General features: G+C 50.0%; 2 protein-coding genes across 3 annotated transcripts in view; both read left to right on the top strand.

The window, feature by feature from the left end:
• The window catches only part of Ndrg3 (NDRG family member 3), a 162,585-nt gene that overhangs the window by 32,007 nt on the left and 104,230 nt on the right, over positions 1-26,348 (top strand). The gene's annotated exons all lie outside the window — the stretch shown is intronic.
• Positions 1-26,348, top strand: part of Mtcl2 (microtubule crosslinking factor 2) — a 69,370-nt gene that overhangs the window by 21,684 nt on the left and 21,338 nt on the right. The window contains exons 3-10 of the mRNA XM_005329861.5: positions 3,706-3,864; positions 14,401-14,463; positions 15,299-16,480; positions 18,392-18,529; positions 20,713-20,838; positions 21,813-22,043; positions 23,792-23,896; positions 25,011-25,178. Coding sequence (XP_005329918.2) covers positions 3,706-3,864; positions 14,401-14,463; positions 15,299-16,480; positions 18,392-18,529; positions 20,713-20,838; positions 21,813-22,043; positions 23,792-23,896; positions 25,011-25,178 — 2,172 coding nt within the window. The remainder of the gene's footprint in view (positions 1-3,705; positions 3,865-14,400; positions 14,464-15,298; positions 16,481-18,391; positions 18,530-20,712; positions 20,839-21,812; positions 22,044-23,791; positions 23,897-25,010; positions 25,179-26,348) is intronic.

The raw sequence follows: 26,348 nt of genomic DNA, 5'->3' as shown, positions 1-26,348 counted from the left end.
TTTTTAAAACTTTTTGTTTTGGGGCTGGGGATATAGCTCAGTTGGTAGAGTGCTTGCCTTGCATGCACAAGGCCCTGGATTCAATCCCCAGCACCAAAAAACAAACCAAAAGTGGCTTAGGGTTGAGCACCCCTCAGTCCAATCCCCGGTACCAAAAAAAAAACAAAACTTTTTTTTTTTTTTTTTGATACTGAAGATTAAACCTAGGGGCGCTTAACCACTGGGCTACATCCTTCAGCCATTTTTTAATATTTTATTTAGAGACAGGGTCTCTCTCTGAGTTGCTTAGACGCTTGCTAAATTGCTGAGGCTGGCTTTGAACTGTGAGCCTCCTGCCTCAGCCTCCCCAGATGCTGGGATCACAGGCGGGCACTGCCATCCCCTGCTAAAACGTTATTGTGGCTAGTAATGCAATATGTCTTCAAGCTTTCCCCCATATCAAGACCAGATTGAGAGCAAGACTTTAGAATTGACCCACCTGAGTTCAATTTCCTATATTGGTTTGGTAGATTCCTAACTCTGTGACCTTGGGCAAATGACCTTTCCTTTCTGAGACTCAGAAGGGGGTTAAAAGAACCTGCCAAGCTTTTGGGGGGAGGGCTCACATTGGCCTGGGGATGTAGCTCAGTGGTAAAGCACTTTGCTTGGCATGTGCAAAGCTCTAGGTTTCTTCTCTAGTACCACACCAAAAAAGGAAAAAAAGTGTCTGTGTATGACCACTGAGGATCACGAGGGGAGGGACACACACACCCGGGCCATACGACCCTAGCATGTGAGCAGCAATGCTCTTTGTGCCCGTTGACATCACACAGATGCTTTGGTCCCATTGGTAGATTATGGGCTTTTTGTCCCTGTTAGACTCCTGCAGTTACCTGGAGTGGGCTTTATTGACATAGCATCCTTGAGTGTGGGGACCTCCCAGGGCAGGTGCCGCTCCTAGTGTACATTCAGTCATTCATTCCTTGTCTCCCTCTCTTTCTGCTTGTTGGAGCTTGGGATTTGTTTGTTCCTCCATCAAGCATTTATTAGCCACTTGGCATGAGCCAGACCCTGTGCTGACCCTGGGACACAGATGTGTATGTCTAGGCAGGGTCTGGGACCTCCATCTGTGTGTCCCACCCCTCCTGCCCCAGTGCTGATGAACGTGGATGGAGCAGTGATCAGGACAGAGGCTTCCTGGAGGACCCGAGAGCCAGAACGGGGACTGGAGCCAGAAGCCTTGGGGATGAACATGTCCAGCCAAAACCCTAGAGTTTGGTCAAGGTGGATAAACAATGCAAAACAGGCATCTTGGTAAAGCATCCAAAATCTTTGTACTGGGGCTGGGACTGTAGCTCAGTGGCAGAGCACTTGCCTAGCATATGTGAGGCACTGAGTTCGATCCTTAGCGCCACACAAAAATAAATAAATAAAATAAAAGTATTTTGTTCATCTGTGGTTGTAACTACAAAAATTTTCAAAAAAAAAAATCTTTGTATCATGTCACCTTGAACATGTAGTCATTCGACAGCTCTGTGTAGCTGTTTTGCTTTTGTTGACATTCCTTTTTTTTTTTTTTTTTTGTAGTATAAGGGATTGGCCCCAGGGTGGCTCTCTCTATTCTTTTTTTTTGTAACCAGGATTGAACCCAGGGATACTTAACCACTGAGCCAAATCCCCAGCACTTTTTAGAGACTGGGTCTTGCTAAGTTGCTGAGGCTGGCCTCAAACTTTCGATCTTCCTGCCTCAGCCTCCTGAGCCTCTGGGTTACAGGTGTGTACCACCTTTCCCAGCTCTCTCTACTTTTGAGCTACATCCCCAGCCCATTTTCTCAGATTTTATTTTAAGACAGAGTCTCACTAAGCTACCCAGCCTGGCCTCAAACTTGAATCCTCCTGTCTCAGCCTCCCAAGGAGCTGGGATTATGTAGCTCCATACCTGGCTACATAATTCTTAAAAACAATTTAAAGATGGGTCAACCAAGTTCATGAAACTGCTAAATAAACACATCTTTGAAATGCACTAAATTGTTGAAAAATGATAAAATATACAAACTATTTGATGACTTCCTATGTGCCAGCCACCACTCAAGCCTTACGTCATTGATTTCTCATGAGGAGACTATTTCAAACCCCTTTTACTGCTGACCAAACTCAAGACTGTTAAGCAACTGTCCTGGGTGACATGGCCAGAGAGTGTGGAGGCAGGTTCCGGTCTAGTTTTCCCCTCTGCAAAGTCCTGTTCTGATATGGAGGGGCCGATTGTTCATCCCATTTCAGGAACACGCAGTCTGGTGAGCCAGAGAGTCAGGAGGGGAGGCTCAGGGCCAGTGTGTGTCTTTCCTTGGTGATCTTCAGGGGCAGAGGGGACAGTGGGCAGTGGCGGGAGGGGGAGTGCCAGCTTCCTTTCTGGCTGTTGTTTTTCCTGGCCTGCCCTGCACATTGCCAAGGGGTCTGTGCTGAGCTGGGCTTGGGCCCAGGCAGAGGGTGAAGCCAGGGAGGTCCCCTTCCCTTCCGGCAGGGAAGAGGCGTCATGGTCACTTCCGATACTGGCGGGCATGGGGTGCTGGGCTCTTGGCCCCATGAGTAGGTCCTGCTGGCAAAGCCTTCATTTCCCCGGCGGAGCCCTGGCTGCACTGGCTCCTCTGTCTAACAATGCACGGAGGCCAGACAGACTCCCAGCTCAGCTCGGCCCACACCTGCTGCGTGGAACCGTGAGCAGGCCACTTCCACTCTGAGCTTTAGTTTCCTCATCTGTGACATGGCAACAGGACTGGGGTGGAGGAGAACGAGTCTGGCACCCAGTAGATGTTTGACTCACGGAGTGCCCAGCCCACCTGGGAATGGAGTCGAGATGCACTTTACCAGCTCAAAAGACTCTCATTCCCCCCAGGCCTCCTTCCCTGGCCTCCTGTACTCAGCCAGTGGAGGGGACAGGACCGAGAACATCTTTTAGGAAACAGGGTGCTATTGCTTGCAGAGTCCTGGAGCCAGGGTGGGAGACTGCAGCTCTTTCAGCTCCTTGTGTAGGGATGACTTGGACTTCTGCCTAGCCTTTGTCATTTCGGGCTTGTTCTATATCCTAGACAGTTGGATACAGGCCTCGGGGTCACGGTGACCTCCAGTAAGTCATGCCTCTCTCTGGACATTAGCTCCTCAGAACAGCAGCCACGACTCACCCAGCGCTCACTGTGGCAGCCCTGGGCTGAGGCTTCGTGTGCAGTGGCCGATATGCTCCTCCTGTCAGGCTCATGAGGTTGGTCCTGTTATGGCTGTACCCAATTTATAGCAGGAGACTGAGTCTCAGTGATGGGAAATGCCTTGCCCAGGACCACACGTCGCCCACCTTGCTCTGGGCTTCCACTCTGGCTTACTCCCTGCTGAAGGTAAGCTTGGGCTCCACCAGAGGCCCTTGAGAGGACGGGCCAGGGGTGGCTTGGTGAGGTTCTGAGAAGCATAAAAAGCCCCCACATAAGTGGAAAGGCATTCCTAAGAACAGATGGGACTGTTGCAGCTTTGGGGACAGCACATTGGGAGCAGGGGGCATCTGGTTTTGAGGTTTGAGTCTGTTGCCTCCTGGATGCAGAACACCTGGTGAATTTTTGACCTCTTGGTGCCTCAGTTTCCTCATCTGCTAAGTGGGACTGATGAGACGGGACATGCCTGCAGCTGTCAGTGGTGTGGGGCCGGAGCCAGCTCACACCCTTCTCCTCACCCCTCGACCAGGTCTCTAAGGACATCTCCATGCGGCTGCACAAGGAGCTCGAGGTGGTGGAGAAGAAGCGAGCACGGCTGGAGGAGGAGAACGAGGAGCTCCGGCAGCGGCTCATCGAGACCGAGCTGGCCAAGCAGGTGCTGCAGACGGAGCTGGAGCGACCCAGAGAGGTGAGGTTGTGCTGCCTCAGGGCTGTGCTGACTGGGCCAGCGGGCACATGCAGCCCACCTAGCTGGTGTCTCTCTGATTGTGGGAAACGGGCATGGTTCAGCCTCCCTAGCTGGGTTGCTTGTTCATTCATCCCTCCAGAATGCATTTTCTTAGCACCTGCTGTGTGCACTGTGCATTAGACCCCAATGATACAACAGTGAACAAGATACATACCCTGTCCTGTCCTCAAGGAGTTCCCAGGACAACATGAGAGATGGTCACCCCACTGCCTCCGGTAGGGTTCATGGGAAGCACATGCTACCATGCCCAGCGTGGGACCTGGGCTTTGTGCCTCAGTGTCCTCATCTGTGAAATGGGACAGTGGTGCCCTCATCATTATGAGCCAATTGGGTTAGGTGGTGTGGAGATCTTTTAGGGACTGCCGGCTGCTGCCGTTGGGTGTGGAGTGGGTGCTGGGCCTGGGACTTGGGCCGCTGTCTTTGGGTACTAGATGCTTCCTGAATGTGATCCTAGGCACCATCCTCTCCAACTTTGCCCATGGCAGGCCCTCCTCCTGGTAGACCCTCTCCTGCTGTGTGTAGGCATCATGCCAGACAGTTTATCTCAACATTTTTGTAAAGGACCAACAAGGTTGTGATCCATCTTAAGGATGAGCAAGCAGCTCCTGAGAGAGGGGTGTCCTCAAGGTCTGGCAGGACCCAAGGGGGGCTCTGCAGAATGCCATTAGGAAACTATCAGCCTGGGGAACCCTCAGACTGGAGTCCTCCTGGTTCCAGGGGCCTGTGCTCAGCGTCCAGGGTGGCCTGTGTCCCAGATGTTCAGCTGGGCCTCAGCTGGTTGGCTGCCCAGGAGGTATCCTAGACTCGCAGGTTCTTCCGGGGCAGGTAGGCTCTGCGTGCCTGCTTCCCCAGAGCGGACCATGCCAGCCGTCCAGGACTGAGTGTCAAACCTGAGGACAGAACAGTCCTTCAGCTGCCTTCACAGTGGTGTGATGCTCTAGTGCCTTCTCTGTGTGGAGAGGAGGCATTTGCTATCAGGGCTGGGGAGAGAGAGGCTTCTCCCTTCCTGCAGCCTCCTACGCTCCATGGCCTGGCCCATGGGGCTGGGCAACATCTCACACTGGTTACTGCCGCCTTGATGGTGAAAAGGGGAAAGAGACAGTTTCACAAAACACCTTAGAACTCAGTCTGTTCCTGTTGTGCAGGTGAAGAAACTGAGGCCCACAGAGGACCTGCTTGCAGAGTTCACCCAGCCTTTCCTTAGCAGAGACATGCTGCAAACCAGAAGCTACTTCCCCTCCAAGTCCTTTTCTTCCTTTGAATGTCAGGTTGATAATAGTACCCAGTCTGTGAGGTTGTTTTGTTTTGGATCATTAATAAGATTGAGTAACCAGAGGGTAGTGGTAAAGTGTATACTTATTAAGCTTTTTTTGGTTGTTGTTGTTGTTTTGAGATGGGCACTCTTATTGTTGCCCAGGCTGGCCTTGAACTCCTGGCTCAAGTGGTCCTCCTCCTTCAGCCTGCTGAGTAGCTAAGTCTACTGGCATGCGCCCTCGATGTACTTATCATGTGTGAGTCCCTAGGTTCAATCCCCAGCACCCAAAAAACCCCAGATTGAGTAACACAGAAGAAGGTAAAGTGGCAGAGCCTTGGAAAATTAAATGTAGAATTATTGTATGATCCAGTGATTCCAATGCTGGGATGTACCCTAAAGAGTTAAAAACAGGGATTTGAATAGATATTTATATCCCACGTTCATAATAGCATTATTTATAATAGCCAAAAGACTCATGCAACCCAAATGCCCACTAACAGACGAATGAATAAGCAAACTCTGTGTGTGTGTGTTGATAGATAGTGAATATTGTTCAACCTGAAGAATGAATGGGGCTGGGGCTCAGTGGTAGAGCACTTGCCTAGCTTATATGAGGCCCTGGGTTCGATCCTCAGCACCACATATAAATAAATGAATAAAATAAGGTCCATCAACAACTAAATATATATTTGGTTAAAAAAAAAAGAAAGAGGGGGCTGGGGATGTGGCTCAAGCAGTAGCGCGCTCGCCTGGCGTGCTCGCGGCCCAGGTTCGATCCTCAGCACCACATACAAACAAAGATGCTGTGTCCGCCAAAAAACTAAAAAAAAAAAAAAAGAAAAAAAGAAAAAAGAAAGAGTGGGTCTGTGGCTGTAGCTCAGTGGTAGAGCGCTTGCCTTGCAGGTGTGAGCCCTGGGTTTGATCCTCAGCACCACATAAAAATAAATAAACAAATAAAGATAATTGTGTCCATCTACAGCTAAAAGAAAAAAAAAGAATAAGTGAAGTACTGACACGTGGTACAACATGGATAAGCCTTGAAAACATCATGCCTAGGTGAAATAAGCTAGACATAAAAGAACACATATAGTATGGTTCCACTTATACGAGATCCCTAGAGTAGTCCAACTCATAGAGATAGAAAGTAAATAGAGGTTACCAAGGCCTGGCGGGGGGGTGAAGAATTATTATTTAATGGGTACAGTGCAGTTTGGGATAATGCAAAGGTTTTGGAGATGGATAGTGATTATGGTTGCATATAGGAATGTACTTAATACTACTGAGCTGTGTACTTAAAAAGTGGTAAAGTGTGTAGTTATTAAGATTTTTAAAAATATATTTATTCTTAAGCTTTAGGTGGATACAATATCTTTATTTTACATTTATGTGATGCTGAGGATTGAACCCAGTACCTTGTGCATGCTAGGCAAGCATTCTACCACTGAGCTACAGCCCCAGCCCCTTATTAAGATTTTTTAAAAAGGGTTACGCCTAGGAGTATAACTCGGTGTTAAGTATGTGCTTAGCATGTACAAGGCCCTGGGTTTGATTTCCCAGTATAAAAAAGGCCAAAAAAAATTTAAAATGGTAAATTTCATTTATGTATATTTTACCACAATAAAAAAATGGTTAAGGGGGGCTGGGGATGTGGCTCAAGCGGTAGCGCGCTCGCCTGGCATGCGTGCAGCCCGGGTTCGATCCTCAGCACCACATACCAACAAAGATGTTGTGTCTGCCGAGAACTAAAAAATAAATATTAAAAAATTCTCTCTCTCTCTCTCTCTCTCCTCTCTCACTCTCTCTTTAAAAAAAAAAAATGGTTAAGGGCTGGGATTGTAGCTCAGTGGCAGAGCACTTGCTTCACATGCGTGAGGCACTCGGTTTGATCCTCAGCACTGCATAAAAACAGTTAAGTAAAATAAAGGTGTTGTAGGGGCTGGGGTTGTGGCTCAGCGGTAGAGCGCTCGCCTAGCATGTGTGAGGCCCTGGGTTCGATCCTCAGCACCACATAAATAAATAAATAAATAAATAAATAAAGATGTTATGTCCAACTATAACTAAAAAATAAATATTTAAAAAAGGTATTGTGTCCATCTACAGCTAAAAAATGGTTAAGATAATAAATTTTGTATTATGTATCCTTGATCACAGTAAAATAAAAAAGAAAGTGTATATATGCATACACACACACACACATATATATATACACACACTGATATAGAAAGATCTCCAAGAGATATTATTAGCAGGAAATGAAAGTTGTAGAACTGCATATTTTGTGTCATCCTACTAGTTATTTTGGAAAGCCATACACACCAGAGTAGTTCTGAAGCCTGCGTGCCTACCTACGTACAAATGTGTAGCCAAAGTCTGGAGGAAGGAAGACCGGCTTGTCTGAGGAGGGAGAAATGGAGGGAGCAGGAGAGATAACCTGACTTCTGCTTTTTATCCTGTTATTTTGTTTTTATTTTTATTTTTTGGGTGGTACTGGGGATTGAACCCAGGGCACTGAGCTCCATTTCCAGCCCTTTTCTATTTTATTTTTTATTAATTTGAACCCTCTCCTCCTGTTCCCATCTCCCAAGCTGCTGGCATCACAGATGTGCCCAGCTTATTCTGTTAATTCTACAGTTTGGGTTTTTGGTGCTGAAGATCAAACTGGGCCATTGAGCTGCGACCCCAGCCCACGTTAGGTTTTTGTTTTGTTTTGTTTAATAATAAGGATGTACTTAGGCCAGGTGTAGTCTCAGGGACAAGGGACGCTGAGGCAGGAGGATCACTTGGGACCAAGAGTTGCAGATCAGCCTGGGCCACATAGCAAAACCTCGTTTCAAACAAACGAAGAAGAAAGAGAGGGACGGATGTGCTTGGGTATTATTTGTGAAATTTGAATTAAAAATTGTGAACATAAAGAGGCCTGTGTGGAGCCTGGCCCGGAGGAGGTGCTGAGGAAACACTGTTCTCCGCCTCTGAGGCGGACGTCAGCCTGTGCCCGTGGCGTCTCAGCATCGCCTACAGGAGGCAGGAGCCTGTGTTGATTTGCTGTTTGTCCTCTCCCTCCTCCCTCTCCTTCCTGACATGGTTTCTATGGCGACGAGGGTCCCTTAGCAGTTCTGCGGGAGCTGCGGTCCCATCGTAGAGGTCTGCCTTTGCTACCCTGACAGGTTGCTGAGGCGCTGCTGTCACCCGACTGGGAATGGGGAGCCCCTGGCCTGAGCCGATGCAGTTGCCATGGAGACAGCTCTTGGAGAGAGAGAGAAGGGAGGGTGGCATGCCTTCCCTGTGCTCTGCGGTGGCACTGTGGCCCAGCTGGGCTGCTGCTCAAGTCGTAACAGCAGCCTCAGTATCACTCCCCCTCCCTGGGTCGAAGGCAGAAAGCCAGGATCAGTGTTGACGCCATTTGTTAGACATAGCTGCTGTGTCTGAGCGCTTCCCGTACCAGGCACCGCTCCCAGCATCGAACGTGAGTCTTCGGCATTTAACCCCCCACTCCCCACGCAGCCCCAGGGCATTGTCCCATTTTATAGGCACTTCTCTTTTCTTGACAATTTTTAAGTTGTGATTTAATCCACAGAACATATAGTTCACCATTTTAATGTGTTCACGATATTGTACCATGACCTAGTTCCAGAAGGTTTCCATTACCCTCCAAAACAGCCCCATACCTTTAGCAGTCACTCCCGCTCTTCCCTCTGGCCCCTGGCAACAGCTAATCCACTTTCTGTCCCTTTGGATCTGCCCATTCTGGATATTTCATTCAAATGGAATCATGCAGTATGTGATCTTTGGTGACAGGCGTCTTTTACTTAGCATAAGGCTTCCAAGGTTTAGCCATCCATGTTGAAGCCTGATTCAGGACATCATTCTTGTTTATGGCTGATTAAGAATCCATTGTATGGCTAGACAGCATTATATTTGTTCATTTATCATCTGTGGACATTTGGATTGTTTCCACTTTTTGGCTATTATAAATAATGCTAGTGTGAACATTCATGTTCCAGTGTCTAGAAATATGTTTTTTGAATTCTCTTGGGTACATACCTAGGAGTCCAGTTGCTGTATTTGGATGGGATTGGGCAAAGTCAGAGATGGGATTTGAACCCCCCACCTGTATGTCTCCCAAATCCACACTGACTCCTCGGGTGATGCCCCATGCCTCCTGAGCCCCTCCAGTGGCTTTCCCAGGATGCTCTTATGTTTCCAGAACCTTTAAAAATCTCTGGCACAAATTCCTCTTGTGGATTTCCCACCTGATAGGGTAGGAAGGGCGCTGACCATGGCGTCAGACTGCTTGTGTTTGAATCTTGATTCTGCTGCTATCTGAGGCAATCTAGCCTGGGCAGTGTGCTGCAGGGCAAACCTGGACTTGGAACCACACAGGCCTGGGCTTGCATCCTGGCTTTGCCACTTATTACGATTAACTGTGACCTTGGGCAAATCGCCTAAATGCCCCGTCCTCAATTTGTTTATTTTTAAAATGGGAATATGAATCCTTACTCTCAGAGGTGTTTGTGAGGATGAAATGAGATGGGCTGGTAAAATGCTTAGCACAGAGTGGAATCTGTTAAGTCTGCATTATTATCGGCACCATCGCAAGCACTGTGCTGATTCTGGACCTGGAGACCCCTTTGCCTTAGTTGAATCAATACATTTCCACTGCCTCTCCGAGAGCTTTCCCGGTGGGGCTCCAGGTGCCACGGTAAACCATCACCTGCAGTTGTCACTATCTGCCCCGCTGGTACTGGATTTGGGGCTCAGATCTAATCCTCCATTTTCTCCCCTAATGATCTTCCACTAACAGGCCCACACAGCCTGTCTGCCTGGCTGTTTCCGCCATTCTGGAGAAAAATGCCTCAGCCTTTGAGGTAAACCTCCCACCCCAGGTCCCTCTGGACTAAATTTTGTGCACACAGAAGTCTGTTTTCAGGGAGACCTTTCTGTATATCCCCCTCCCCATATCTGGTGAACATCTGTCCAGCTGTCTTGGCTGCGCTCCACTCTGTCCCTTGGGTGGCAGGGCTCCACTCTGTCCCTTGGATGGCAGTGCTCTACTCTGTCCCTTGGATGGCAGTGCTCTACTATGTCCCTTGGGTGGCAGTGCTCCACCCTGTCCCTTGGGTGGCAGTGCTCCACTCTGTCCCTTGGAAGGTTTTCCTTTTGAGTCTTGTCAGTGTGGAAGCTGGAGCAGAGGCCCCTCCAGGGCTGCACTCAGTTAGCTCCCTGTGCTGGCCTGCAAGGGGACTCCTACTAGGAGTGGTCAGGGATGCTTGGAGGCGCCACCCTGGCTGCTCTGAGGCAGCCTTGTGAGTTGCTCATGGATGGGGAGGGCCTGTTGCCTGCCAAGCCAGAGAGTGTGCCCTCAGGCCGTGTCTTTCCTGGGCTTTGCGACTGCAATCTCTTTGGTATCCTGTCCTGCCTCCAAGGGCCCAGGGCCAGAACATCTGCCTCTTGGGCAGGGACTGGTTCCACCCCTACGGGCTCCACAAAGGGGCTCTGACAGACCCTGGCTCCCATGAGGGGCGCACAGCCCCCAGCGCCTGGCCAGCTGCTGCCCTCCGTGGGGAGGGAGGTCTTGGTGTGCTCTGAGCCTGCCTTGTTTTCCCTGTGGAGCTGCAGGGCAGTGTGGGAGCCGAGTGGCGTGGTTGGGTGGGGTGGGGAGGTGGGTTCCAAGCAGGGGTGGCTGGAGCCCCTCTAGTCCTGAGATGGCAGCTGTTGAGCCTCCTCCCTCCTTTCTGGACAGGTTCTAGCCAGAGCCCTCCTGGAGCCTTTCTTTGCCTGCTGGAAAGAGGTTCAACAATTTCTTGGGCAAAGTACACTTCAAAAACACGTTATAACATTTCCCTTTCCCCCGCTGGTGGTGCTGTGCACTTAACAGAGAAAGATTAGAAAATATAATAAGCCTTAAGACAAAAAAATTCACCCACCAGCCAATATCCAGAGGGCATTTCTATTTGGTTGGGAGACACAAATACTTTCAATAAGTTTTTCTATGTATACATTCTCACGTATCTTAATGTATATGTATGTATGTGTGTTTTATGTAAAAGTAATATAAATTCAGTGGAGCACAGCGGGTCAGGAAGCACATTAACACATACCTGGCATACCTCTCAGGGAGCTACAGCAGGTTCTGGTTACATTGACTGCCTGGGGGCAGAACAGGGGGCTGGGCTCCCTGTATTGCTCTTTGTACTCTTTGATTTTGAGCCCGTGAATGTGGCATCTATTCAAAAATGATAGAACTAATAAAAGAATACACAAAATAAAAAGAAGCCCTCCCTAACCGGCTCCCTCCATTCCACTCCTCAGCTGAACCCAGGATTAGCAGTTTGCTTAGGATCTTTCTAGCTCTTTCTCTCTATTCAGACAATGCACATTTCTCTTTTGTTTTGTTTTTTAAATAAAGATGGGATATTGCATATACTTTCTGTAACATACAGCATCATGTAGCATGGATATGAACTTTTTTTTTTTAATGCTGGGTGTTTTGGGGTTTTGTTCTGCCTATGTGCTTATTATAAAAAGCAAAGATCACAGAATCAAATAAACTTAGGAAGGAAAGAAAGTCTAAAACAGCACCATCTATTTTAGTGCTTTAAACACAGAGCCAAAGGTCTCAAAGGAGCTCCCCAAGACCAGCCAGCAGGGGCCCTCAGGGAGGGGAGGCGTGCTGGGGGGTGTGAAAACGGGCGCTGTGGCTTTATCTGCCTGGCATACATTTCTTACAGTGATGTATTTTTGTGTATTAATTGATTTTGTTAAAAATAACATATTTTTTTAAAGGAAAAAAAAAATCCAGAAGACTGTTCTCCATCCTAAGGTCTGACCCAGAACCCCCACCCTCCCATGCTATACAGGTCTCCCTCTGAGCAACCTCTCTAGGACCCCCGACCTGGTACCCTGGCTCTTGTGGAAGGATTTGTTTTGTGGCCGACAACCCCGACCCCTCTTTTTCTCCTTTCTGAAAGGCCCAGGCCAACTCTTCTCAGGCTGGCCCCTGCTCTTGGTACCAGTCTGCATCTGAAGATCAGCCTCTGACTTCCTGCCTCATTTGCATTCCAAAGGGTCTCTAGGATCTGATTGGTTTTAAGATAGACTTAACAGCCTCTCCAGAGCTCCTCTCCCTGCGCCTCCTGCACTTCAGAACCACCTGGAAAGTTATTTAAAACAACTTTTAAGTATGCCTGAGACTTAACCCCAGACCAATTTTATCAGAATCTTTGGGGATGGCATCTAGGGCATCAGTATTTGTCTGTAAGTCCCCTAGATGGTCCTGATGTGTCCCCAGCCACTGTGTTAGCGCCACTCTGGCCCTCATTAAAGGCACATTTTCTCTTCGGAAATTGATCAAGAGCTATGCCAAGTATTGATCCCTGGTTGGATATGGATTTGCTGTGAGACCTGGGACAAGTCCCTGCCCCCTCTCACTTTCAGTAAAATGGGGTATAGTCAAGTATACTAATTTTGGGTTAGCCCAGTGACTCTCATATTCAGAGATGAGGTGTGAGAGGTGAGGGTGTGCATGTATCCAAATCATCTGGGAGCATTTTCAGAAACCCAGTATACCAGCCGGGCTGGAAAAGTCCAAAACAACTGAAGTGTGGTTTCAAACACCGCCAGCATGAATCACCCTTCTCTTGGGAGGAAGTGTTCAGTGGAAGCATGCATCTCATTGAATGGCTTTTTTTAAACAGTGAGGAACTTCAGTAATGAAGATCGTAGCATTTCCTCAAATTCTGCTCTATAGAGCTTGTGCCCTGTGCGATCTTGCCAGCAATAGATGAGCATTCCTTTTTCATCACAGCCTCACCAATAGAAATGTATTCTCAGGTGGTCTGGATTTTGGCCAGTCTAATAGGTGAGAAATGCACCTTGTGTGTTTTTATTTGCATTTCTCCATCATGGGTGGGGAGAAGCATTTTCACATGGTTGACATCCATTTGGTTTTCTTTTCCTGTGAGCCCTTGCTCATATGTCCAACGCATTTTCCTGTAAGTTTCTTGGTCTTTTTCTTTCTTTCTTTCTTTTTTTTTTTTTTTTTGTGATGCTGGGGATTGAACCCAGGGCTTATGCATGTGAGGCAAGCACTCTACCAACTGAGCTATATCCCCAGCCTGGTTTGTTGGTCTTTTGTTCACTGTTTATGGAACTCATATTTAGGGTATCAGCTCTTTATTGGTGTCATCAACTGCAAATCTTTATTTTCAGTTGGTCATTTATATTTCACTTTGCTTACTTTGTTGTTGTTTTTTCCATGTAGAATTTGCTTGTATAGGCAAGTATACCAATTCCCCCCCCCAAAAAAAAATGCTCTTGGAGTTTTGAATCCTTATTATCATTCTCTCATGATAATTTCCAAGTCTCCTTTGTAATTTTTAATTTTTCACCCGTATTCATTTAATTTATTAGTGTTCATTCTGAATTCAAACTCCCACAAGATGTCAGTTCCATGAAGATGGGATTCCCTGTGGGGTGGAGATGGGCATGCAGAGGTTTAGGGACGAGTCCTTGGCTATACCAGCAGGAGTGAGGCAGAGGTAGAAGTTGACTCACAGCCTCAGCCCGCCCCATGGGATGCTCTGGGGGTTGCATGGCCCTTTGGAGTTGAGGCAAGGGGCATGGACCAGTCTTTGGATGTGGGCTTCAGTTAGGGAGGGCACATGACCTTGGACAAGGTGGCTCTCAGTAGTCATAGCCGGTAGGGACCGTCAACTTAGATGTCTTATCTGGGGGAATGAATGTCTCTGTCCTAAAGTGGGGGGTCTGGGCAGGCCACCACAGCATCTTCCCTGTTCCTTATCTGTCTCGTTCACTGCTGTGTCCTCTAATTGTGTCTGGCACATGGTAGGTGCTTCTAACTGGGCCTGGCATACGACAGGGGCTTAGGAAATATCTGATGAATGAGCGAAAGAAAAGAACAGAAACTCAGATTTCCAGGTCTTGGGCCAGGCTAACTGGATCACAATGTCGGGATAGCAGAGGGGAGGGAGCCCTGGCAAGTGTGTTCAGAGTCATGTCCTTGAGTATATCTGGTCTATCTGTCATTCATAGCCTACTGGATGGTCTTGAGGACCCCTCTGGCTCAGCAGCAGGTGCAGGTCAAGGCCTGGATGTGACTGGGCTAGGGTGGGGCCCTTAATGTGATCCCTGGCCTTGTGACTCCTCTTTGGATGTACACCACCCATGGGGGGTGTTAGTTCTTACTTTTTCTCTCTTTCTAGCATTCCTTGAAGAAACGAGGAACCCGCTCCCTGGGGAAGACAGACAAGAAGCCTTCGGCTCAGGTACTGCCGGCAGCCCCCACAGGCAGGTTGTAGTCAGAAGGTGTAAGCCTAACTGGAGAGGCCTGGGGAGTCTCTGAGGTGCCCAGCTCTCTCCACCTTCTACCCCGTGCTACCCTTGTTTGTTTTCTTGGCCTCACGGCCCACCTTACTTCCCAAGACCACACTCCCAGCCCATGGTTCTTACATGCTCAGACTCCCCCAGGCCCAGCAGACTGAGTCACTCAATAGTGAGTGCAGTGACCAGATCCAAAGGTCCAGAACCAAAGGCCTTCAATCTTGACTCTGCCACTTGATTCCTATGTTGTCAGGGTGATTGCTTCAACTTTCGGGCCTCCATTTTCTCATCTGTCCCTATCTGTGGGTTAGTTGTATGACTTAGAGTGCTCTTTGTTGTGCAGGCCAGGCACAGAAAGAATTCTGTTAGCTGCTAGTGGTACTGGATTGCCAGGATCACATATTATCATCTAATCCTCTCCATGGCTGCAGGAGGAGGGGAGTGTGACTGCCCCATTTTTACACATGAGGAAACTAGTAGGAATGGTGTCAGAATGTCACCTGCTCCCAGACTCCCAGACTGGGTGGTGTTCCATTCTTGCTGCAACATCAGTGTCCCCTCTCTGCTTCCTCTGACCCCCTAGTTCCTTCTCTCTCAGGCTGTGTCTGACCCATTCCTGTGTTCCCAGCACAGTGCTCCCCCAAATGCGGTGGCTAGTACAATCAATTGGTACCAGCCCATTGATTGAGTAGAACACAAATCACTCATTTACTAAGGATAGTAATTAGCCAACACTAATTTTCCTGGGTCATGTCTGTCCCGGTGCCCATCTGGTCCCAGGAGGACAGCGCAGATCTGAAGTGTCAGCTGCACTTTGCGAAGGAAGAGTCGGCCCTCATGTGCAAGAAGCTCACCAAGCTCGCCAAGGAGAACGACAGCATGAAGGAGGAGCTGCTCAAGTACCGCTCCCTCTATGGGGACCTGGACGCTGCCCTGTCGGCTGAGGAGCTGGCGGATGCGCCGCACTCGCGGGAGACCGAGTTGAAGGTGCACCTGAAACTGGTGGAGGAGGAGGCCAACCTGCTGAGTCGCCGCATCGTGGAGCTGGAGGTGGAGAACCGGGGCCTGCGGGCCGAGATGGACGACATGAAGGATCACAGTGGCGGCTGCGGGGGGCCGGAGGCTCGGCTGGCCTTCTCTGCCCTGGGCGGCAGCGAGTGCGGGGAGAGCCTGGCAGAGCTGCGGCGACATCTGCAGTTTGTGGAGGAGGAGGCGGAGCTGTTGCGGCGCTCCTCGGCAGAGCTCGAGGACCAGAACAAGCTGCTGCTGAGCGAGCTGGCCAAGTACCGCTCGGAGCACGAGCTGGACGTGACGCTGTCGGAGGACAGCTGCTCGGTGCTGAGCGAGCCCTCGCAGGAGGAGCTGGCAGCCGCCAAGCTGCAGATCGGCGAGCTCAGCGGCAAGGTCAAGAAGCTGCAGTATGAGAACCGCGTGCTCCTTTCCAACCTCCAGCGCTGCGATCTCGCCTCCTGCCAGAGCACGCGGCCCATGCTGGAGACGGATGCCGAGGCCGGGGACTCCGCGCAGTGTGTGCCCGCTCCCCTGGGCGAGGCGCACGAGCCCCAAGCAGCCCGACTCTGCAGAGCCCGGGAGGCCGAGGCGCTGCCTGGGCTGAGGGAGCAGGCGGTCCTGGTCAGTAAAGCCATCGACGTCCTGGTGGCCGATGCCAATGGCTTCTCTGCGGGCCTTCGGCTCTGTCTGGACAACGAATGTGCTGACTTCAGGCTGCACGAGGCCCCGGATAACAGCGAGGGCCCCAGGGACGCCAAGCTCATGCACGCCATCCTGGTGCGGCTGAGCGTGCTGCAGCAGGAGCTCAACGCCTTCACGCGGAAGGCAGACGCCGTCCTCGGGGGCTCTGGCAAGGAGCAGCCAGAGCCCTTCTCTCCGCTGCCCACCCTGGGCTCCCAGGGACCCTCCAAGGAGATCATTCTGGCCAAAGACCTTGCCTCGGACTTTCAGGTAAGGTGTCCAATCACAGGTCCTGTCGCTCTTATTTCATAGACGTTTTGTACTGAATCATAACCCGAGAGAAGGGTACAGAATTAAGCGCAGAATCTCTATGAACTTTCCACAGTGAACACTTATATGATCACCTTCTTGAGTGTGACTAGCTCCCCAGTAGCCCCTTCTCACCCCCTCTAGTCACTGCCCCTGCTCTTTTTGTGTGTGTGTGTGGCACTGGTAATTGAACCCAGGGCTTCATGCACACTAGGCAGAGTGCTGTACCACTGAGCTACAGTCCCAGGCACTAGGCCAACCCCTCTCTTGATTTAGGTTTGTCTGCTGTTCTTGAACTGTGTATAAATTCAGTCACACAATACGAACTCACCTGTGCCTGGCTTCTTTCCCTCCACATTGTTGCCTGGAGGAAACTTGTATTTATTTTTATTACTAAATATAAGCCCATTGATTGAGTAGAACATAAATCATTCATTGACTAAGGATAGAAATTGATTCTAAGGCCTTTTTTTTTCTGGTTGCCTTTTCTTATTTCTTTAGTAATTTTGTATTTTAAACCAAGTATTGTTATTTTTTTAAAGTCTTTGACCAGTTCCCATGCAAAGGCAAGAAACTTAGTTTTCTAACAGTGACTAGCTTCCAAGCCTTCATGTCCATAAGATACTACTTAGAAAAATTAAAATAGCAGGGGCATTTTGTCCAAACAAACAAACAAAAAAGCATTATTGCAAAAGTAATACGTAAACATTCAAAGAGTTTCAGAAGCATCAGAGATGAAAAGATAGAAACCTCTCCCCACCGCCTCCCACTTCCTACTGAGATGACTGTTAAAGGTCCAGAGGGGGGCTGTCCAGTATGGTAGCCTTTGCCACACTTGGCTGGGGTTGTGGCTCAGTGGTAGAACACTTTCCTAGCATGTTTGAGGCCCTGGGTTCACTCCAGCATTCCAAAACAAAAAATAAACAACAACAAAAAAAAAAAAAAAAAAAAAAAGAAAAGAAAGAAAGACAGTAAATGTGAAATTACAAACTGAGAAGGGGAATCTGAAGGGAAGGTATGTGGTCGAGGAACTTGACCTAGACCCTCAGGGCTTCTCAGACCAGAGCTGGTATGTCCTGGTGTAAGAAATTGAGCAAAGAGGAATGGGGCTGGACTGCAGAGGGTGTTGGGAGGTGAGATCACATCCTGAGAGCCGTGCAGGGGTCTTTTCTTGTCATGCAGAGAGATTCAGTTCTTTCTGGTATCTTTTTTTTTTTTCCCTTTGTTACTAAGGATTGAGTTCAGGGGCACTTGACCACTGAGCCACATCCCCATCCCTTTTTTGTATTTTATTTAGAGACAGGGGCTCACTGAGTTGCTTAGCACCTCGCCATTGCTGAGGCAGGAAGATTTCGAATTCAAAGCCAGCCTTTGAGATCCTCCTGCCTCAGCCTCCCAAGCCTCTGGGATTACAGGTGTGCCTGGCTGAGTGAGATTCAGCTCTTTCTAACAACCACACAATGATGCTGTGCCATGATTTCTGTAACTCATGTCCTGTCTATCTGCTTGATCTGGCAAACAGATGGCCCCCTGTTGAGTCTCCCTCTTGGTTTTTCTTGAAGTAGGAGTAAGCTGGGACCACACAGGTGGTAGGACAGTTGGAGCTGTTTCAGAAGGTTTGTGCACCAAGCCGACTTCCATCAAATTAGTATTTTTACTTCCCGCTTATCTACTCATTCATCTTTTTAATAAACATTCACTGAGTGACAGCGGCTGGCCTGGCTGGCAAGGCAAATACCTGGATCCTGCCCTCCTGTGGGTAGCCATAGCCTCTTCTGGAGCCCAGAGCCCTGGGGTGGAGCCGTTTCTGGCACCCTGTGGGCTTCTCCCCATGGTTGTCTTTGTTCTCTTCTGCCTGTGCCTCTGGTGCAGCCGTCTGACTTCAGGGATCTGCCAGAATGGGAGCCCAGGATCCGAGAGGCCTTCCGCACAGGTGACCTGGACTCCAAACCTGATCCCAGGAGCTTCAGGCCTTATCGAGCTGAAGACAATGATTCCTATGCCTCTGAGGTGGGTCCAGGCCTAGTGGAGCGGGAGGCCGGGTGTGAGGAGGCGGCTGGGGCCTCCCCAAGCAGAGATTGAAGAAAGTGAAGAAGCGGGTTTTGAGCATTCCCTTAATTTCCAGCTTCCTGGCAGCCAGGGAGAAAAGGAAAATAAGGAAATTTGGGCCATTTTCTTGGCCTCGTCAAAGGAAGTTTAAAAGCTCATCTAAAGAATTTTTTTTTTCCTGTTCTAAATCCCACTGGGAATTTATGTTATTTGATGGAACTACTAATCTATGTAGCTGGGAGGCAACAATCTCCATCTTCGGGCTGTTTGGATTCAAATTGTGGATCCACCGTGTACCAGCTGTGAGATCTTGGATAAGTCACTTCACCTCCCTGATTGTGAGCTGTCATGTATAAACCTCATAGGTGGTTGAAAGGATTAAATATGTGAAAAGTCTTAATTTAAGGCCTGGTGTCTGGGTGAGGATGAGCATGAGAATGATGATATACTGCTTGGGATCCAGGGACCAGAGTGCAAGTCTTGGTTCTGCCAGTGTGACTGTGTGACCCTGGACACAATCCTACTCTGTAGTCTCTCAGCTTTCTCACCTCTAACCAGGAGGGTTAGAATTGCTAAGTCGGTTGTGGCTGTGGCTCAGTGGCAGGACACTTGCCTAGTATGTGTGAGGCCCTGGGTTCAATCCTCAGCACCACATAAAGATAAATAAATAAATAAATGGTGTCCATCTACAACTAAAAAATATTATTAAAAAAAAAAAAAGAAAGAAAAAGAATTGCTAGGATTCCCTGATTCTTGAGGAACTCTAGGTGTTCCTGAGTCCCCTCCTTATCCTACATATAACCCTCTTCAGCATTTGTTAATGAACCTGAAATAGGAGAAGGTCATGTGGGCTGGGCTGGGAATCCCTGGGACTGTTGCACATGGAGACTTAGCACATGCTCAGGAGGGTAGCACAGCCTGAGCATGCTTTTTTGTGAGCATCCTTGGGAAGACAGCTTTGTGGTCCGGGAAGGCTTGCCTGCAGCTGTACAGAAGAAGCTCCCTTGAAGCTAAGGAGCAAACTCTGTTAGTGGTGTGCTCTGAGCTTCCTAATAACCTAGCAAAAAGGGGGAGAAAATGAGTGTTGGAGTGTAGCTCCGTGGTTGAGTACATGTGAGCATGCACAAGGCCCTGGATTTAATTTTCAGCACTGCAAGGAAAGAAGGAAGAGGCTGGAGGGGAGGGAGGGAGGTGGAAGGGAGAAGAAGTGCGCATATTAAAAGCTCAGATAATTTCCACAAACTGAACACCCCTGTGTAATCAGCACCAGGATCAATAAACAGAGCATGACCCACCCCCAGAAATTCCCCCCTTGTGTTCCCTTCTATTCACCATCTGGACTTCTAAAAGAATAGACTAGTTTTGCCTGTTCAGCTGCAAAGACTTCTAAATACCATTTCCCCACAAAATGTAAAAATCTCATCTTTTTCTTAAGATCTTATTGCATAGTTGTTGTAAATAACAAATAACTACAACAAAATCTCTGAGCAGCATTGCATAAAGATATAAAGAAGAAAAGTCAGGATAACAAAATCATGTAGTAAGCCACCATTTACTTTTAGAGTGAGTGTACCTATCTATTACAACATAATAAAATACATATAATAAAGAACAGTGTGTGTGTGTGTATACACACACACACACACACACACACACACACACACCCATTAAACACATTTTAATCCCCAGCACTTATGATTTAAGTCATTTCTAAACTTATAAACAATGAGATAGCTGGGTACAGTGGTGTGTAGTCCCAGCTACTTGGGAATCTGAGACAGGAGAATCCCTTGAGCCCAGGAGTTCAAGGCCAGCCTGGGCAAGAGTGAAACCCTATCTCAAAAATAAATAAGAAAGAAACATTGAGATGGTGAACATCTTCATGAATCAAACTTAACTTTCATAATATATTATTTTTTTTCAAATAAATTTCAGAGTAAAAATGTATCTAATGGTAACTAGATTTGCTTTGCACTGTTTCATTTAATTGCCTCGATAACCCACTGAAGTAGGGACAGCCCTTGTGCCTGATCCATACTTTAGGACCATTCAGGTCCTGCTTACGGTTGCTCCCCAGCCACTTTGATCTATGACCACAGCCTGTGCCCTCTCCCTCCTCATCCGTGTCCCCATCCCCATCCTAGATCAAGGAGTTGCAGCTGGTGCTGGCCGAGGCCCATGACAGCCTCCGGGGCTTGCAGGAGCAGCTCTCTCAGGAGCGGCAGCTACGGAAGGAGGAGGCTGACAGCTTCAACCAGAAAATGGTCCAGGTGGGCGGTGCCCGGTCTTCCTGCACCTACTCCATCTGCTCCCAGCACTGAAGGCCGAGGGGCTGGGGCATGGCTCAGTGGTAGATCATTTGCCTAGCATGAGTGAGACCCTGAGTTCCATCCCTAGCACCACAAACTTGAAGGTGGGGTCTTTGGGGGTCCATGGGTCCTCTGTAGATAAGATGGTCAGAGGAAACTCAAGTCTTCCAGGCCTGGTCCCCTGCCAGGGCAATTCCTGCTTGTGATTGAACATCAGCTGAGCTGGGCTGGAGTCCTGGGTGTGTTGTTGGTTGCCTGTGTGACCTTGGGCCAGTTCTGTTTCCTCTCAGGCCCTCTTTCCCATCTGAGAAATGGGAAATGCCTGCTTTGGGCCTGGCTGGTAATCAGGGTGGTAGTTTGTTGACAGCATTTGTGAAGCCCTGACTGTAGCCAGACCATGTAACACACTTTCCATGCCTTCTGTGCTTTAATCCTGTGACGTATCCCAGAGGGTGTCCCCCCATTTTACCTATGGGGAAACTGGGGCCCAGAGAGCGGAAACGCTTTATCCAGGCCTGTGCAGGGTAAAGTGGTGCTGGGATTCTAACCAGGGCTCTGGCTCTCTCTCCACCACGACCCAGCCTTCCTGGGCCCCAGGATGCCCTTTGCCCTCCCTGTCATTATCGCACACCCCCACAGATTCCTTGTTCAGTGTGAGGGTTCAGGAGAAACATCCAGCGCGCCACAGGTGCTCAGGGAATGATGAGGGTTTTTTAGTTGGACCCTGCTGGTTTAAATCCCTGCTCCTCCCCTGGGTTGCTGTTGCTTTTATGAGTTACTCTTCCATGGATAAAATGAGTTGCTTGTGGTGGAATTTCTGGCAGGGATCACCAACAGACCCACCCAGTTCTCCCCCTGCCCTTGACCTGGGCCTGGAGTGGGCTGGGAGGGGTGGGACCCTGAACTGGCCTTGCTCAATCTCCTGTCCCCGGCAGCTGAAGGAGGACCAGCAGAGGGCGCTGCTGAGGCGGGAGTTTGAACTGCAGAGTCTGAGCCTCCAGAGGAGGCTGGAGCAGAAATTCTGGAGCCAGGAGAAAAACATGCTGGTGCAAGAGTCCCAGCAGTTCAAGCACAACTTCCTGCTGCTCTTCATGAAGCTCAGGTGGTTCCTGAAGCGCTGGCGGCAGGGCAAGGTCTTGCCCAACGAGGGGGATGACTTCTTGGAGGTATGGTTGGGTTTGGGCCTCGGGAAGGTAGGGGGAAAGGAACATGGGAGGCGAGGGACATAGCACTTCATGTTCATATTCACATATTTGTGGGGGAAATCAGTGTGCTCCAGTCCCTACTGGGGCTGTGACATAATACATGTAGGACACGTTATATCTTTCTAGACCCTGAAACCTTCTCAGTTCTCAGCACACCCGAAGACTGGGGTGTAGCCCAGTGGTAGAGTGTGTTCTTAGAACGAGCAAGGCCCTGGGTTCCATCCCCAGCACCCAAAAAGAAGAAAATTAAAAACAGACACACACCTGGCCCCAAGGATTCCAGAGAACAGGGTGTACCCCGTGTATGTGTAGATCATCAAAAGACCCTAGGTATCCATCCCTGTGACCAGGGTAGGAACTGGGCTGTTGATCCCTGTAGACTTGCTCCCCCAGCATTCTTCCCAGCCTCACTGTGTTCCCAGATAAGTGGCGCTTGGAGACCTCCTTTGTTTTAGTCAGCTTTCCCTCGCTGTGACCAAAATGCCTGAGAGTAACGATTTAGAGAAGGAAGATTTGTTTGGGGCTCCTGGCTTCAGAGGTCTGGGTCCATGGATGACTGACTCCATTGGTTTGGGCCCAAGGTGAGGTAGAACATGGTGGTTGAAGGGCGTGGCGGAGGTCGACTGCTCAGCTTACGGCAGCTGAGAAGCAAAGAAAGGGAAGAGAAAGGGTGGAAGGGACTGCAGAGAAGGTGCACCCTTCCAGGGCACCCCCTCCCGCCCCGTGCCCACCTCCTCCAGCCACGCCCACCTGCCTGCAGTGCCAGTTAGTGGGGACACTTGATTCCAAACTGCAATATCCTTCATTTCATTTCTAGGACAGCAAGCTCTGAGTTTTCCTTCTACCTCTCTGGCTCCTTCTTATTTCCCTGACCTCACCTCGCTTTTAATTTTTCTCTTTGGTGGTCCTGGCCACTGAATCCAGAGCCTTGCACATGCAGGTGCTCTGTCGCTGAGCTCCTCCCCGCTGACCTCACCTTGCAAGCTCACAGTCCCCAGGGCTCAGTCCTTGGCCTCCGTTTCTCCTGTACCTGCTCTGACTGCCTTGGGGAGCTCATCCAGGCTTCACTGGCCGTTCTTGGACATTGAGTTCCCAGTGTATACGTCCTGTCCAGGTGTCGCTCATGGACCCTAGATGTGTATTGTCCTGGGACAGATCCACATGGCTTTGCAAACCTTATGTCCAAAACCAAACTCAGGCTCCTCCTCCAGCCCTGCTCGCCCAGTGGGTCAGTTCCTCTTGTTCAGACAAGAGCTGTGGCAGCATCCTCTGCCCTGCTCTTTCCCTCACACCTCGTCTAAACTGTCCACCTCTCCAGAGTCTGAGCCATTCTCCACTGCCCTCTGACCAAGCCAGCGTCACTTCCTGCCTAGATTCTGGCCCTTGCCTCCTAACTGGTCTCCCTGCTTCTCCTTGACACCCTCCCACCACGCATCTTGTGCTCAGAGGGTGCCAGGCAGAGCCACGCTCTTGTATGCCCTGTGAACGGTGCCCCTGCAGCTGTGCAGCTGTGCAGCGTGGCTCCAGCTGCCCCAGTCACCGTGGTTATTTCTGAGTAACTCTTCAGGATGCTTCATGGTCCTTGGGGCAGAAAAGATATTATGGGTCACGCTGCTTGGCCTGGACGGTGCCCAGAGATCAAAGTTAAGGTCTGGGAAGTCAGTGAGGACATCCTCCCACCCCTGGTTGAGTGTGGTTTTTACCAACAGGTGAACAGCATGAAGGAGCTGTACCTGCTGGTGGAGGAGGAGGAGATCAGCGCCCAGCATTCTGATAACAAGGCCTGCGCGGGAGACGGCTGGACCCAGAACACGGTGCGTTCTCAGCCCTTCCCGGCTCTGTTCCTTTGCCCATTCAATATCCCTTTCCAGGATGTGGCTGAGGCTCAGTGGTAGAGCACTTGCCCAGCATGTGTGAGGCCCTGGGTGTGAGGCACTGGGTGTGGCCCTCAGCCCTGCAAACAAATAAATAAACAAAATAATCACTTTCTATCACTTCCTCTGACTTCAGCCCTGCACTGGACACTAGAGCTGCAAAGGTTGTTCTTGCCTGGTCACTGCCCTCCTGTTCTCTATCCTTCGTGGCACACAGATCATTCCAGGGCAGTGACAGAAGGCAGGTGGTGGACCATGGGGTCACAAGCAAGAGACTAATTAGTTCTATTTGGAGCAAAAGAGGATATTATCACAGAAAAGGGGTTATGAATGGTGGGTTTTGAAGGATGAATAGGAGCTTGCCTACTAGAGAACGGAGAGAAGTCACTCTAAACACATAGAACTGTGTGTGTAGAGGTGTGGCAAGGTGTTCTGGAATTGGCTGTGGCTTGGGAGGTATATAATGGGGTAAAGCTCTCAAGCTCGGCTCCTATGAAGAGGGTCCTTGGGGCTGGGGCTGGGGCTCAGTGGTGGGGCACTCGCCTAGCACCTGTGAGGCACTGGGTTTGGTCCTCAGCACCATGTAAACAAATAAAATAAATAAAAGAGGGGTCTTTACGGTCTGGGACTAAGAACTCTCTGATCCAACCGCATATCAGAGAGAAGAGGAGATTCAGACTTCTAGAGCCACACACAGTGAGCTGGGTATGGGTGGGAAATGGGGTCGTGGGCCTAAGAAAGAAGATTTGGAATTGGGTTCAGCACAGTTAGGGAGGCTCCTCGGAGGCCTCCAGTGGGTCAGTGAGGCAGATCCCGAGTGAGGCTAGAGGCTGCAGAACCTCGAGGAGGCCAGATTTTTCAGCTCAACTTAGGTGGAATAGTTACTACTGTGACTGCGGGAGTCTTTGTTCCTGTGAGGCTGGGACTCACGTCTGCCCAGGAGGGAGCCAGGGCTGGGCTCATCCTGGAGGAGACCTGCTGGAGGCCCAGGGAGCCCCCAGCTGGGTTCCTTCCCACCTCTCACGCTGCTGACCCAGGCCTTCCCTGTCTGCAGCCCAACGAGTACATCAAGACCCTGGCCGACATGAAGGTGACGCTGAAGGAGCTGTGCTGGCTGCTCCGCGATGAGCGCCGGGGTCTCACCGAGCTTCAGCAGCAGTTTGCCAAGGCCAAGGCCACCTGGGAGACAGAGCGGGCGGAGCTCAAGGGCCACGCCACCCAGGTGAGCCCTCCCCAGACATGTCTTCTGCCTCTTGTCCTCACAGCTGTCAGGTCTGGAACAGGACGCCCAAGCCACCTCCTGGAGGGACAGGAGCCCCTCGCTTCGCCTTGTCACCCAGAGAGGACAGAGGCTTACCTAGAATCATCCAGCACGGGGACCAAGATAGTGGGGTTCAGGGGTCAGTGGGCCAGGGGAGGAAGATGGAAGATTGGCAGGCACCTCTGCCCCTCGGCTCCCGGGTGACATGCCTGATTTGTACCCAGTGCGGTCCCTGCAATGCCTGGTCTCTCATTGCTGCTGTCCTTATTTGCTGCCTCCTACCTGAGGGGACCCCTGATACCTGGCTGTGGTTGCTCCTCCACTCAAAGTGGGAGCCTCCCCTACCACAGCTCAGCTGGACCAAAGGAACTTAAATGGGATCCCTGGGATTTGGGTATCTGCTTTGTGTGTGGGGATAAGTTGCTGCCCTACTATGGTCTGAAAAATTAGAAGGATGGGCCTCCCACCCGGAGAGAATGCTCTGACTCCACAGCGTGGGGCTGGGCTCCCTCTTCCTCCACCCTGTCCCTGTTGCAGGCCGACTTCCTGGGCATTGCCACCTCTGGGAGGTGGTACTCAGATGATCTCTGCAGGACACATGACAAAACAGGCACAGAGAGGTTGAGTCCCTGTCTTGTATCACCCAGGGCAGACCTGACCTTGCATCCCGACTCCTGACTTCTTCCTGGGCCCTCCGATCCCTCCTAGGCCTCCTGCAGACCTCCCAGCTCCTGCTCATCTGCATATTCCAGTGTCCTTTGCTCTGCTGTGCCCCCAAGCTCAGCCATTCCAGGGCTCGACTCCCTGACCGTAGCCTGGCAGGTGGGAGGCATTGAATCATGAGCTGGATGCAGGTGTGCATCATCCTGCCACCCTGAGGTCTGCAGCCAAGAAAGGCATCATGTAGAGTGATTTCTGCTGATGTGCATGTGTGTGCATGTCCCCATGCAAGGCCCATGAGGGAAGGTGAGGTTCAGCTTTCCAGGAGTGGAGCTAAAACACAACCCCATTAACCAGAATCTGCACTGTACTAAGAGTAGATAAATACCGTGACAAGCGATAACTGGGAACCGGCTATGTGACCTGGGACAAAACTGACTTGACCCCCTTAGAACCTCTTCCTCTGAGAAA

Source organism: Ictidomys tridecemlineatus, chromosome 5 (genome assembly GCF_052094955.1).
Source record: "Ictidomys tridecemlineatus isolate mIctTri1 chromosome 5, mIctTri1.hap1, whole genome shotgun sequence".
NCBI classification, from domain to species: Eukaryota; Metazoa; Chordata; class Mammalia; order Rodentia; family Sciuridae; genus Ictidomys; species Ictidomys tridecemlineatus.
Note: the sequence above shows the minus strand (reverse complement) of the source record. Positions and strands in the feature narration are given on the sequence as shown.